At 44.6% G+C, this 14,486-nt stretch overlaps 3 protein-coding genes and 2 non-coding genes across 5 annotated transcripts; 2 read left to right on the top strand and 3 right to left on the bottom strand.

Moving 5' to 3' along the window:
* Positions 1-86: 86 nt before the first annotated feature.
* LOC117133603 (putative ATP synthase protein YMF19) lies at positions 87-2,558 on the bottom strand. Its single transcript, XM_033290188.1, has one exon. The coding sequence runs from the start codon at positions 1,294-1,296 to the stop codon at positions 820-822; it is 477 nt and encodes a 158-aa protein (XP_033146079.1). The 5' UTR covers positions 1,297-2,558; the 3' UTR covers positions 87-819.
* LOC117133607 (uncharacterized ATP synthase C chain-like protein) lies at positions 2,410-3,562 on the bottom strand. The gene has a single exon (XM_033290192.1). It carries the CDS (start codon positions 3,497-3,499, stop codon positions 2,618-2,620), a length of 882 nt encoding a protein of 293 aa, XP_033146083.1. The 5' UTR covers positions 3,500-3,562; the 3' UTR covers positions 2,410-2,617.
* Positions 3,563-4,037: 475 nt separating this feature from the next.
* On the bottom strand, positions 4,038-4,109 carry TRNAE-UUC. Its single transcript has one exon. It is a non-coding gene; the product is annotated as a tRNA-Glu (tRNA).
* Positions 4,110-9,777: 5,668 nt separating this feature from the next.
* Positions 9,778-9,851, top strand: TRNAW-CCA. The gene has a single exon. It is a non-coding gene; the product is annotated as a tRNA-Trp (tRNA).
* A 1,480-nt stretch (positions 9,852-11,331) lies between these two features.
* On the top strand, positions 11,332-13,848 carry LOC117133604. Its single transcript, XM_033290189.1, is given in 2 exon segments — positions 11,332-11,561; positions 11,563-13,848. Coding segments are annotated over 2 exon segments (327 nt in total). The 5' UTR covers positions 11,332-11,382; the 3' UTR covers positions 11,711-13,848.
* Positions 13,849-14,486: the final 638 nt, after the last annotated feature.

The following is a 14,486-nucleotide window of genomic DNA, read 5'->3' as shown; positions in this document are numbered from 1 at the left end:
CTATACTGTTTCATCCCTGTTGGTTCAGGCCTCCTCTTCCATCCCGTGTTTTACTTACATTCAAATTGAGTGCTTTTTTTTTTGTCTCCACTTGAGTCTTAGTTACTGGTAGCAATTTCATGACATTGCCCCACTGTAACTGGACAGCCAAATCGTACATCCTAAATATTATCCCGTACCTGAACGAATCATCCATGTTCGCAGGTCGGTAATATGTACGGATAAAGATCGGCACATCCATAAAGACTTCAAGCTCTATACTGGCACTAAGCCTTAGCATACAATTCCATCTTTGATACTCCAGATAAAGCTTCATCCACCCATGGTACAGAGTGTATTCATTGAATACTTCCATACCTGGATAGGCAACACCTCACTAGGAGGAAGTCTCGACTGAAAGAAGAGGAGGAAGGATAGGATCTTTCGGAGTATAGTGCTCCAAAAGAGTCCAAATTATCCTACCCTCCACATGAGGGTGCAATGGAGCACCTAACACCGTGGATAACCCAATACGCAAGCTACTTTTATTTGAGTGCGCATGGATCCTCATCACCATCAGCCTCTTCATAAAACGTTTGTGTCGAAGAGACGAAGGTTCCCGCGGTTCAGAATGAGCTTCTGCGCCGGGAAGCCCCCGAATCTTACTCAGTGGGCATCATAAAGAGCTCTAAAGGGGTGTGAGAGGACCGGAAAATAATGAGTCAAGCCTGAAAAGAAAGTCGAACCGCGAAGGCAAGTATCCTCGCCCCCGCGATGGGAACTTTCAATAAAGCACAGTAGAGTGCTTTACCTACCAGAGGTATCTATAGAATGAAAGAATCATTTTATGCTTCCTTGGCCATGTACAACATGGATTAGCATTATGTCATTCCTACAATTCCTACAAGTGATCCACCTTCCAGTATTTGAAGGAGAGGACTTCGATATATTATATAATATGTTTCTTTCCATTCCTCGTGAGCCACTTATTTCTCCGAAACAAGAGATCAAAGTGATTTTCCTCCTTTTTCCCAATAAGTCGACGGCCTTACACCATTGGGATACTTCGAATAAACTAGCATACATATAGGATACACCAGTGCTAAAACCTTTTCTCAAGAGATCTTCCAAACTGTTGGGGTCCTTGCTCTGGATGGTCTTCCCCCGGTGTGAAAGCAGTTGGTTCCGTAGTTTTAGAATTCTGCTGATCCCAAGTACTCCATCTCCATCATTGCATATGAAAATATAGAAAGTAAAGAAGAAAAGGCATAACCAGAAGAATTGTGAAAAATAAGTGAATTTATCCAGTTGAGGCATGATTAGATTAATTGATTTCAACAAAATGATTCCCTCCAGACAGCTTCACTCCGTCAAGCCTCTAGGAGTAGTGAAGAACTATAGAAAGTTGTGGTTGGTTGTTGACCAACAAAAGCATGGGAGAAAACCAAGAACAGGGGGCATAGAGATTTCTTCTCTTATGAGATTGATAGTTTGATCGCGGGGGCGGCCCGGCAGGCTAGCGATCAGAAAAGAAAATCGATTCTATATACGTTATGGTATGGAAAAAGATCTGACTTCCATTTCTTCAGTAGGGGAGAAAGAGTCTTTCTTGGTTGACTGCCGGGAAGCTTTACTTGGTCTCAAACTCAAAGGCTTGGCTAGAAGGCAGAACTCTTTCTTAAGTGGCCACAAGCAAGCCCAGAAGAATCGAATCATCGCCCAAAAGCAAGGGAGAGAAGGGTTCAGAACCTGTAACGGGTAGCCGAGGGACCGTCAGCTTTCTTTGCTTTGCTAATTGATGCTTTGCTAAAAAGGAGTGAGAAAGAGAACGACGGAAAGGAGTGTGCTGAGTCAGCAATGAAGTTTTGGGCAGATCTCGAAGATCCTTCTCCTCTATCGGCTACTTAGTTCCTTCGCCTAATCACCACAGAAAGCTTTGACAAGAACAAGGAACACGAAAGGAGGAGAGTGCCCTTTCGCTCCTTAAGGTAGAAGAAGAATCCTCGAAATAATGGACAGACTACAAGAAGTCACACCCAAAGGCGGATGGGATCTTTCTGTCGAGGCCCAATTCCTATCTTAAGCGTTACGGGAACCCCTATGTTATGCAAGAAAACAGTATTGAAAAAAAAGACAGGCTGGGCTTGGTCTCGATAGAGCGAGCGAGGTTTATGGTTCTGCAATCAGCTGAAACTAGAGTTGCGCTCTAAAACGAAGGAATGGAGAGGGCAAGCGGAGTCGTACGTTAGATTGAAAATTGTACCTGACACCCGGCTTATGGGCCCTCGGATCTTTCGAAACGCAGTGCGCTGCATTGACGAGGTTACTCTTTTAGTCTCGTTACGCTTTCTAATCTCAATCGAAGCCAACTCTGACAAATTTCAGGTTTACACTGCTAGATCATATATTGAAGAACCCTACCTACCAAAAAAAGGCCCTGGGGAGCATGCCACCCTAAACCCACTCACTCCCATTCTCCTCAGTCTCCCGGAGACCTACTTACTACATCTCGACCGGGGGCCTCTCCAGTCTTTGCTTAAGAACTTTTCTATCTATAGAAGGATTCAATCCAGCCGCAGGTTCCCCTACGGCTACCTTGTTACGACTTCACCCCAGTCGAAGATCCCACCGTGATATGTCAGTCTAGATAATGCCGGGCATTTACCTGATGGTTACCCAAACCCCGGAGCTCTTCAATGAAAGAGTTCCATCTTTCACAGCGAGCTGTTCCGAAGTTGCGTCTGAGCACCGTGAAATGCCTCTTACGGTCATCGATATCGTGCTCCCAGTCGTCATGGAGAGCCAACTGGAGAGCACGCTTGACATCCTCTGCATCCTCGAGAGTTATGCCAAGTTGATGCAAGAGGTTGTGGGCTTTGCGTATCATGGCGGCCTCCTCATTCTCGCAGGCCGCCATAATCCTTTCGATCTCCGCAGAGATGCGGGCGTGCTCTTGCGCCCTAGCCTCCCTTTCCCCAGCTGGTTGATCTAGGTGATTCTGCTGTTGAGCTGCTGGGGCAGCGGTGGGTTGGGGGGCGGGAAAGGCATTGGATGGCCCAGCCTGTTCCCTCTGAATCGGTTGATTGACCGACGAGCTACGCCCGGAACTGGCCGAATCTTCTAGCATGTCGGAAGTATACGTAAACCACTGAGAAGAGGCCTCGGTTTGGTGATTCACTACCTCCCCAGACGAACCCGTCACAGCATACCATAGAAAGGGCCCCAACAGGGGCAAAGCCGGACTCACTAGGTGGATGACTTCGATCCGTATCAAAGATCCCACGAACCCAGCGGAAAAGACCAAGAAGAGATTGAGAATCTCCCTCAGTGGTCCTTTCAAACGAAAGTAATAAATTCGAAATAAAAATAGGAAGCCCACCAGTGCGAAGAATGAAACGCACGTAGTGGTCAGAATAGCGCTTCCTTCTGATCCTAGAAAACGTTTGAAAAAACCTGCTACGGAACTACCGAGCAGGAGTAACAATAGTCGAACTACATTGTTAATAACATAATTTTTCATAAATTTGAGATTTTTTCGTTTTTTTCTTTATCAGAGAGGGGCCCCGTTAGGGGTATTTAGTAACTCGAGCATTTCTTGTTTACTCGAACAGCAAAGGAGAGGTGCTTTAGCAACTCGACTGAAAGGAGAGGTGCTTTAGCAACTCGACTGAAAAGGTGTTCCTCGGAGTGACTCGAGCACTTGTCTAGAGAGGTGCTTTAGCAACTCGACTGAAAGGAGAGGCCAAGGACGGGGTCGAACCTTCATTCCAGGATTTGCAGTCCGATACATTGCCATTATGTTACCTAGCCAAACCCGCCACCTCATGTGCCAAAGTCAAACGGTTGTTCTTTCTTCCCTCTTTTTTATATATATGCTGTGGCGGGCGGAGCGGCATAGCGAAAAAAAAGACATCAAGGTGACAGGATTCGAACCTATGGCCCTCTGTACCCAAAACAGATGCGCTGACCAGACTGCGCTACACCTCGTCTCACTCCCCGAAGCATATAGATCCACCCGATCAATGAACACTAACTGAAAGCGGCCGAGAATGAGTAGATATCCCCTACGGGAATCGAACCCGTGTCTTCGACATGAAAAGACGATGTCCGAACCACTAGACGAAAGGGACAAAAAAAAAAAAAAAGCCATTCTTCATATACCTCAGCTCCGAGAATAGAAGTGAATCTTTTCTTTCTATACGAAATTCAAGATTCTGTTTGTGTTCCGTGAACTCAATAACCACTTATTTGAAATGCTATAGCGGGTGCAGTTGAATTGGGACCTAAGATGGGGCATGGAAGCTCTTCTAAAAGATTATCGAGACGCACGCATAGAATAGGTAGAAAGAATCAAATAAGGCTTTTCAGGTTGCAGAATGGCCTCTCTGGTCGATCCGTTGAATAAACAAAAGCTACTACTCAATGGCTGGTTAAGATCTTATTGGTAGAATTCTTCGGATTTCTTTGGTCCTAGCACTCGAAACGAGACAAGTACGTGTGTACATAGGACGCGAGATGAATCACAAGGAGCGAAGCCTGCTTGACCAACGGGAGAAGCCAACTCCGTTCCTCCTTACAGGCTGTTTTCCACCATATAATAAATGAGAGCTAGCCGATTCGGATTCTGCTTGAGCTACCTTCTCTTTTAAGTTAAGGTCGGAGAGCAGCAATGAGTGCATCCCCCTACCTACGCCCTAAACTGAGCAAGATAGCTTCCATTGAGAGAGATCGAGATGTGAGATATGAGATCAGTTACCGCATTAGACAGGTACTACACTTCTGAAAATAAAGGGGGAAGGGACCTGATCCTGAGAAAACGACTTATTCCTTGCGACCCCTATCCCTCCCTATCTTTGGAAACAAGTCACTTTTACTACCCAATTGCAAATCAATCATTTTTGGAAAGGAAAGGGAGATGGAAAGGAAAAAGGCATAATCAATATTCAAAGAATCGGGAAAAGGTAACAAAGTCATCAGTGCCACAGCTTGGGGATTTGCAAACAAACCGATTCTACTCGAAGATTTGAAGTCTCACTACCCTCACTTGTTTTGTCATTCACTATCTTTCGATTCCTTCCCCGAGTGGGGCGAAGTCACTCGACTGAAAGGAGAGGGTTTTTTATACCAAGTGCCCCAAGAAGTGAGTAGAGAATGGTTACCTGCTAGGGAGGCTAGGATTGTAGATTGGGAAACTTCACTGAATTCCTCGGCTAACCCTTGAAATCCCACCTCTTCCTTTAGTTTATGCTAATCGATTGAGTAGTCATAGGAGTCGCACCCCCTATGGAGGCTTCTTGCTACTGCCCTACCATAAGAGAAATAAGCCTGTCACAGGAGGAACCTAGCTTCTTCAGCGAAACTGGAGGAACCCCTTGAGTCTCTAACATCAGAATCCGAACAAAAGACCTACAGGTCGGCCACAGCTGCCTACGATCCAGTGTGCAGGGTGCTCGCTTAAAAAAAGTGATCGGAGATATATCTTTCGATCGAGCTGCTATCTTATTGAACATGCGCAGAGAGTGGCTACTGCTTCAAAGCTTTCGACGAAAAGGAGCTACCCTCTCTGTCCATACTCGACTTCGCTGTAATTCCATTGAAAAAAGCCGCGGGAAACAGTGACAGAGTAGAAGTTTTCCGGATATAGTAGTTTCATTTGTCCCGGTGTAAGAAGTCTAAGGCTTCAGATTCCTACGGGCCCTAAGCGGAACAATCGAGCTCATAGTGGAAGTCTTTGCCGGAGTTCTTCCGTTGGAGTTTCGGGTATTCAAGTTTGTATTATTCTCTCTGTAAGGGGTAAAGTCTAAGAAAGATTTCTATTGGGCATGCAACACTCCCAGAATAACACCTTGCAGTGTTAGAACTTATCTATTGGAGGTAATAAAAAGGAGGCATTTTCCGGCTAGACAGGTTAGGCTTTTCCGGGACAGGAGGTAACTGCTCTTAGGGAACCACAAAGTCAGAACTTTCCCCGCTCTATGTTCTCAGCCAATAACTATCAGACTGGGCCTATTAGCCCTGAACTCTTAGAAGAATGTCTAGGTAAAAAAAAGTGGTTTCTTTAGCTTAAAGTCTCTCTCTTTTCCTAGAACTCACGTTAGTCGGTCAAAGATTCCGTTGGAAAGGTAGATGACATTTCTGCTCTCGAGGAACGCCTTCCTTGAAGTTGAGAGCTTAGACCCGAGTTCTTTCTTTGACTTCTAGTATGAGTGTGCCAAGGCATTCTTTCAAGTAGCAAGGAAAGAAGCTTACTATTCTTTCGTTCAAAGTTAGGGAATTTCCCCAAATGGCTTGCGGAAGAGCTTTTCTTTACTATATATGCATCAGATCTATCTTATCGGATCGGATAAAGACAGTGACTTGCACAACAAATCTGGACTTGCTTGCTCTCATTCCTGAGGTTGAACCAGTCCCCCTTTCCTCGTTAATCTGGCCTATCGCTTTTGCCCTTGCCAGAGATAGATTCTTTCCATAGTGTCAATGCTTCCCCTGGTCTTTCCCACCGGAAATTCCAAAAGAATAACACCATGAAGTTTATCCACGAAGTGAATTGATTAAGTCTTCTCCGTAGGCAAACCTTTTTCCTAGAACTTCCCAACTCAAATACGACTTTGTTTTCAAGGCAAATCCATTGGACAGATCCTTGCTTTTTGAATCCACATGAGGAAAGATCTTCTCGAGCTTTTATCTGTTTATATAAAAAGGCATAGGACTCCCTACTTGCAAGAGTGCCAGACGTAGCCTTGTGCCTGGCCATTGGTGGTGCTTCCGCATTCTTCCAAAGGACCTCTTATCGAGTCATTTCATACCTTTGGAATTTTTTTCTCTCCTATTAGGGACCTCTTTCCGTTGGGAGCTCTCTCTGTCGGTATTACCACTGCACTCGGTCAGTGACTCTTTCCTTTTGTGAACCGGAGCTTCTTACTAACAGCTACTTGACCACAGTCACTCAGTTGTCTCCCGGGCTTTGGTTTTAGAGAGATTTCCGAGTGCTATTCTTACAGCTTGCCTTACTAATTAATGTGCCCCTTTGCTACTGCTGCCATACCACATTCAGTCCAATTGGCCATACTAGATAGATATCATATTTATGGAATACGATTCACTCCGATGAACGCCTTGGTGGTGAAATGGTAGACACGCGAGACTCAAAATCTCGTGCTAAAGAGCGTGGAGGTTCGAGGAACGCCTCTTCAAGGCATAATATTGAAATGGAATAAGTTCGGCAGCGGATCGCGAAATCTTGGCGATCTTCTCTATCTAATGAATGGGGAGGGGGAGTCCGCTTTGAAATCGTCCGCCCTGCGCCCCGCAGTATATGATTCAACAGGAATCACACAAGGGTAGATTGATACAATCTAAACCTCTGGTAAAATGCCCCCCGTAACCCAGCAGATAAAGTACATTACATAGTCCGTTTTAGGGATTGGTGACTTACCCATTCAGTGACTTTGGCACTGGATGGACGTTACCAAAATTGGTACTATCGGGTCGGGTGAATGAAATAATAGACGCCTGGTGGCATTCCAGCCTTCCTTCTCCTTTCAGGACCTATCCTAAAGAGAATCCAGTACTTCTTGGTCGTGAATATCTGAATAGGGCGAACCACTCCGTGGATATCTTGACTTCGGAACAAAACAATTATAATTAGGCTCGGTCAACTGGAATGTGTATTATCCATATAGGGGATCTTCCAATTGAGAAGATCCATCGACCTGAGACGAAGAGAAAGGTCTATCTATTTTATTTAGTTATTCAGTTGATTCATTATTGGAACAGATAGCAACAACAATTTCATCCGACATGCGTATTTTTGATTTTCCAATGGATTTCCATCTTTCATTAATGGAAATTTTTTTGATGTAGTGAGTAATAGCTCTGGTTGTTCGCTGTTCAAGAATTCTTGTTTAGGCAGTTCATACCATCCATACATAGTGTTTTGATCTAAGATTTCAATTCTTCCATGTTTCAGTAGTAGCATATTGTTCCATGGAGCTAAGTGGAAGAAACAGGTGTTTCTACAACTCTACCACCCAGTCAATTCCGTTCCACTTAATCCCTATTTCATGGCCACATATCTTCCCGGCTAAGTAATGGGAAACCTTTCTCCTGTTACATTACATGAATCCTATTTTCATTTCATCATCCGGGAAAAGCCATCTTTTTTTCAACAATGTCTTTGTCATTCGATCCAATAGCGTTCCGTTAGATAGGAACAGATTTGATAAATACTGATAACTCTCGGATAGAGTATTAGAACGGAAAAATCCATTAGATAATGAACTATTGGTTCTAAGCCATCTCTGGCGCTGAATCAACAATTCGAAGTGCTTTTCTTGCGTATTCTTGATAAACCAGCTTTTATATATAAGATGTAGGAGGATCTGTTTGGGAAGTAAGAAGCCCCTTTGACATCTCTTCATCTGCAAAGAATTCTCGATGTGAAAACACAGAGACAAAGGGCTGATCTTTGAATAGGAAAAAGAGTGGATCTGCAGGGTCCCAAATGAATTGGCTTATTCTAAAAAAGCCTTGTTCTTTGGAAGACCTATCTCGTCTCTAGTACTGTATGGTTCCGCTCTGCAAGAACTCCGAATCATTCTCTTGAAGCTCATACTTTTCATCATAAATGATCCGCTTGCCCCGAAATGACCCGGCCAAATAGGGAAATCCCAATTCATTAGGCCTTTCGATACAATCAAATAGAAAGCCCCGAGGGCGCCATATTCTAGGAGCCCAAACTATGTGATTGAATAAATCCTCCTCTATCTGTTCCGGGTCGAGGACTCCTTCTCCTTCCCCTTCTTCAAACTCCGATTCGTTTCATAGAGAAATCTCTGATCAACGATAGAACAAGATCCATTTTTCATCATATATAAGGGATTCCTTGGTTCGGACCGAAAAAGCAATGTCACTCGATCATTATCAAACTTACTGCAATCTTGGACTTTCTCCCCCCTCTCCTCTCGTTTCACTCGAGTTATTGAAACCTCTCGCTACGCTTCGAGTAATCAATACCTCTCCTTTTAGTCGAGTTTGTTTCACAACCTCTCCTTTTCAGTCGAGTCACTAGGGTGCCTCGAAACAAGTTCTCGAGTCACTAAAGTGCCTAAAGGCTGAGTGACTAAATACCTTATTGAAAACTAAAGCGCTAACGCGCCTTATATTATTTAGTAAAGCAACCTTTCGCGCTAGGCGCTCATGTTTTTTTTTGTCGGGGTGGAAGCTGGCGGCAGGGCTTGCTTTTTTTTTTTCGGATAGACGGAATTGGGATCTCTCTCGCATGCAAGCATTTCTATCGGGAAAGCCTCGCTTATTCAATTCAAAGGGGATTATTTATCAGCCTTTTTTCTCATAAGTAAGTTAGCGTTTGTAGGAGGGGCGGGATTATGATGAGTATATAAATCAAAAGCAAAAAGAAAAAATGGCAAGAGAAATTTGATATCGATGGAGGCGTTCCTCGGATGTGGAAAAGAGGGCAGGGATTCTCTACAATGAGACCGTAGACCAATTGAAAGGGATGTAGCGCAGCTTGGTAGCGCCTTTGTTTTGAGTCAAAAATGTCACAGGTTCGAATCCTCAAATGATAGGATCATCTGAGACTTCTCCTGTCATCCCTACCTATTCTTTCTCCTCTGAGCAGTAAGGAGGGATCAATTTGAGATCGATTCAAATTGGACATAGATAATCTTTCAATTTCTCATATTATATATAATAGTATAGGCGTGGAAAATTTATTGGGGTTATAAAAAAAAAAAAAAGAATCCTCGTCTTTACAGTCTTATTAATTGTGATAAGAAAGCGCTCTTAGTTCAGTTCGGTAGAACGTGGGTCTCCAAAACCCAATGTCGTAGGTTCAAATCCTACAGAGCGTGATTCCGTTGCTCTTGTTAGGTCGAAAATTAGACTGAACTCAAATAATTGAACAGCACTCATCTTTCCATTGGGTGTCTGCCTATCTGGCTAATTCGTCTAGATCTGATCAAGATGCTTTCCCAGGGGTTCCTCCACTCACCCATTGGTAACCTAGGGAACTCACAAGCGCTTGCACTGGAACAAGACATATCAGCTAATCCGCTTCCGTACCAGAAACCTCTGATAGCAGCAGCAGTTAAAAGAGGTAGGGGAATGGCATTTTGAGAATCTGCTTTTGCACCCCCGGAAAGTACTGATATCAGATTGAGTACTACATCCCACAATAGGTATTTGCTTTTCTTCTTTATCGGTCGTCAAAGAGAGAAGAAGGATTGGCACAATTGATTAACTAGCTGACCTTCCAGCCCGCATCTAAGGAAAGCTATAGGGAAGACTCTACCGTACCGAAGCCCTAAAATATCATAGCAGTAAGCGTGCCTATAACCTATAAGGGGAATAGTCTTAAGCTACTTTCTTCTTGATGCTCTGTAAGCACCATAAGGTAATGAATTCATCTTACTCTAACAACTGGCTATTTTTGATTCTGCTTTTCCACCTAGACACCTACTTCAACGTGCGTAGGCCTCTTCTCCTATGCCGTAGCGGAGTAGCTTTGTCCGTCATTTAGCATCAGTTCTGAAGCGGCTGCAGCATCTGTTGTCACTTTCACCACCCCACTGTCCCTTTGCTTCTTAAGCTGCTAGCTCGATATTATGGTCTGGCTTTCCAGAAGGGGTTAGATTGGATTATCTATAGGGGAGGCTCTAAGACCCTTATATCGAAAGATTTGATTTGCTATTTGAGTTTCGGACCTTGATTACTTTGACTATATTACTAGATCGATAGCCAAAACTACTCGAAAAAAAGGATAGGAGATTATCCTCTTCATTCGTGGAGTGTTCTCCTCGTTGGTTAAATGTTAGGATGGACCACCTAGAATAAACGGGAAAGCCTTCTACCCGAAACCTTCTACTTAGTCCCACGAAGAGAGATAGATGCAGCATACCGTAGTGCTCCCCAGCTAAACCTTCGACATGCATTGGAGCAAGGCGGATAACCTTCTAACAGGGGCCAGGAGGTAATTTATTAGATTTCGAGATAGCTCTCACCTTCCCAGATAAAGATTCATTCTGTCTTATTCAGGTCCGGAAGAAGAAGGATCAGCAGAACAGGAATCTGTCCGCCGGATGAGGTTGGTCTACGATCAGAGCTCAGAAGATGATCGCCCGGAAAGTTTCTTTCGTCAAACCTCTCCCACGCCCAATCTTTACATTAGTGGACGGACACCGCCCAATCCTAGAACAGGAATCTTTCAATGTCGACCACAAGATAAAGAAACCGATGCAAGCATTAGTTCCACAACGAATCGGCTTATAGTCATTCCTGGCACTCGGCGCATGTCTTTGATCAACCCCGGTTCCGTCACTCGTATCTGGTTGAACCAGTACTTCCTTTCCCCGCCGTTCCTAGGGACCACCCACTCCCGTTCCCATGAGTGATCCGAGACAGTACGCGGAGATTAATCGGTCTCTTTTGGTTCTCATTCCAAAAGTTGAGCAGCCTGTTAGCATAAAAATGGCAATTATCCTCCTTCTATTCGTTCTGGATACGGGCCTAGTCCTGAGTGCGCTGTCTGTCTTCTCGGCTGGCCCAAACAACGGGATTGGTCCTGGGATTAGCACCAAAATTCCTCGGCATCTCATCCTCCTGTTGCTGGTCATTTCCTAAAGGATCGAAGGTTCAGCCGACGCCTCAAAGTGGATTTGTTGTGCGAAGAGTGCGACCGGGATTTAGAGTTAGAATAGCGGGGAAGACTTGACCTCAGGCAGCGTGAAACCAGTTTATTTAATTCGATGTAGTGGTCCGATTGCCTAGTGGAAGCCCTGAGGCACTCTTGCGTACGCTCGGCTCCTCTACCAATCACCACAGCGCGAGATGCGCAAGAGTGACCCATCTCTCCACACCAACTGGACCATACAATACACTCTTTATAAGAAAAAAAAGATTTGGAACCGAAAGATAGGAAATAAATTGACTTCCAGAGCGGAAGGGAATACTTAACCACGCCTCGAGTCCCAGTCTCCTAGTGGTGAGATGGTAAAGGGCAATGTCCGGTTCTGGCCAAGAGATGTCTTTGCTCCGTCCCCCTTCTTGTTGGTTGGCACAAGCCCTTGTAGTAGTAAGTCTTTCCTCCTCCGGCCGGATCGGATGTTAGAGTCAATTCCATTGTAGGTTTGACCATTAAGTGAATGCAATATAGGTAGAATTTGAATCAACGACCTAAGAGTCTTCTTTTGCCTATCGTAGTTACCTTGATGTGATAAATGGTCCAACTTTCTTGAAAGATATCAGATCTTGAAAGTCCTGCTCATATACATACTAATATGATCGCTACCAGGTCATCCCACTACACACCATCAAGCAACCACTACTGAAGCTATCAACTCAATTCTCTCGTTCGAATGGGGAGATAGATAAAAGAAACGAAACTCTATAAAATATCATAAGAGAAGAAGATTTTCATTCCAGCTTAAATAAGTAAGACTTGACTCTTTTAAAAATTCCGATCAACAACTTGGAGGGATGGCTGAGTGGCTTAAGGCATTGGTTTGCTAAATCGACATACAAGAAGATTGTATCATGGGTTCGAATCCCATTCCCTCCGGCGCGGAGTGAAACAGGCGGGCGAAATGAGAAGAGCACTACTTAGTGACTAGGAGCGGGGAGCCCGTTGCGCGTAGCGGGCGGATGTAGCCAAGTGGATCAAGGCAGTGGATTGTGAATCCACCATGCGCGGGTTCAATTCCCGTCGTTCGCCCATAAGGGATAGGTACTCATTCACAAACAACAAAGATAGAATAGGAAGGGAGACCGGGCACCCACAACGGGTCAGAGAAGGAAGTCAAGACTAGAAAAGACCCCGAAGAACGCCTCTAGATACCTCTTCCAATACCAGGACAAACAAGCAAGTAGTTCTTCTACGGACCTGGAGGTCCTCCTTTAGCTGCACTTTCAAGGGATAGCTGCAATGGTTCCCTCCACACATCGGAAGTATGAACGATGCACAGAGTCATACCAGTGATTTGGAGGAAATCTCTCGAAAAAGTATTTAGCGCCCATTTTGGCCAACTCTCTATCATCTTTCTTTGGCTGAGTGGCATGTATTTCCATGGTGCTCGTTTTTCCAATTATGAAGCATGTCTGAGCGATCCTACTCACATTGGACCTAGTGCTCAGGTGGTTTGGCCAATAGTGGGCCAAGAAATCCTGAATGGAGATGTGGGCGGAGGCTTCCGAGGAATACAAATAACCTCTGGCTTTTTTCAGATTTGGCGAGCATCTGGAATAACGAATTACAACTTTATTGTACCGCAATTGGCGCATTGGTCTTCGCAGCCTTAATGCTTTTTGCTGGTTGGTTCCATTATCACAAAGCAGCTCCAAAATTGGCTTGGTTCCAAGATGTAGAATCTATGTTGAATCACCATTTAGCAGGGCTACTAGGACTTGGGTCCCTTTCTTGGGCAGGACAATCCAGTACATGTATCTTTACCGATTAACCAATTTCTAAATGCTGGAGTAGATCCTAAAGAAATACTACTTCCTCATGAATTTCTCTTGAATCGGGATCTTTTGGCTCAACTTTATCCAAGTTTTGCTAAAGGAGCAACCCCGCTACGCGCCTTGAATTGGTCAAAATACTCGGAATTTCTTACTTTTCGTCGCGTCTTCGATCTAGCAATCTTGGACAATTGTTTTGATGAGCTGTCACTAAACTAAAAAAAGAGAGAAGAGAAAGAACTGGGAATGGGCGCCTGGTTGCTTGCTTACCAAGCCATCCTGGCAAGCTCCTCCAGTTCGATTATTATTCTTGACTTGACTTTGTATAAAAACTACTCACTATCAAAATGAAAGACGATCGATTATCTACCCAAGAAGATAGAGAGTCCCACATACGAGAAAAGGTCACAAATAGAGTTGAACCAAGTAACATTGCAAAGGCATAATGATAGTAGGGTCGGGATATCCCCGCCCTCCGAACCGGACGTGAAGGTCTCCCCTCATCCGGCTCTCCGCAGGGGAATCTCCACTCACTGCTTCCCCTAATATCCTCCCTTTACCACATCATGGGGGTTTACAGGAGATCCCAGAGGCTCGCTCGGAAAGGCTGCTATACCATACCTTTTGACTCAACTCTACTCTAGTAGTCACTAGACTCACTAGAATAGTCCGTCCGGCTGCTCTTGCTGAAATCATTACTCTTCATTCTCCCGTGCTCTAGCAATTGCGCTCCCTAGACCACTACCATGTAGTTAGGTAGGGGCATCCGTAATGACGGGAATCTAGGAATGAATGGGGATCCCTATCAATAAGAATATGAAGAATATCTAATTAGTTACACTACCTTTCTCTCACTCAATAGATCTATCTGGTCTGATACGGTACAGTACAATACGAGACGATGGAATGCTATGGGATGGATGGTAGAGGATGCCTGCGCCCAAAAGCGATGATTCACTTGTCCCCTTGTCCATAGGGACCTCGTGGCATACAACCGAACGACTCCCGCTAGATAGCCGCCCCTATCTCTCTTT

Source organism: Brassica rapa, chromosome A04 (genome assembly GCF_000309985.2).
Source record: "Brassica rapa cultivar Chiifu-401-42 chromosome A04, CAAS_Brap_v3.01, whole genome shotgun sequence".
NCBI lineage: Eukaryota > Viridiplantae > Streptophyta > Magnoliopsida > Brassicales > Brassicaceae > Brassica > Brassica rapa.
This window is presented reverse-complemented; position numbering and strand designations above follow the sequence as displayed.

Excerpts from the sequence above, each read along its gene's own strand:
- LOC117133607 (XM_033290192.1), bottom strand. The coding sequence starts at position 3,499 with ATGAAAAATTATGTTATTAACAATGTAGTTCGACTATTGTTACTCCTG.
- LOC117133603 (XM_033290188.1), bottom strand. The coding sequence starts at position 1,296 with ATGCCTCAACTGGATAAATTCACTTATTTTTCACAATTCTTCTGGTTA.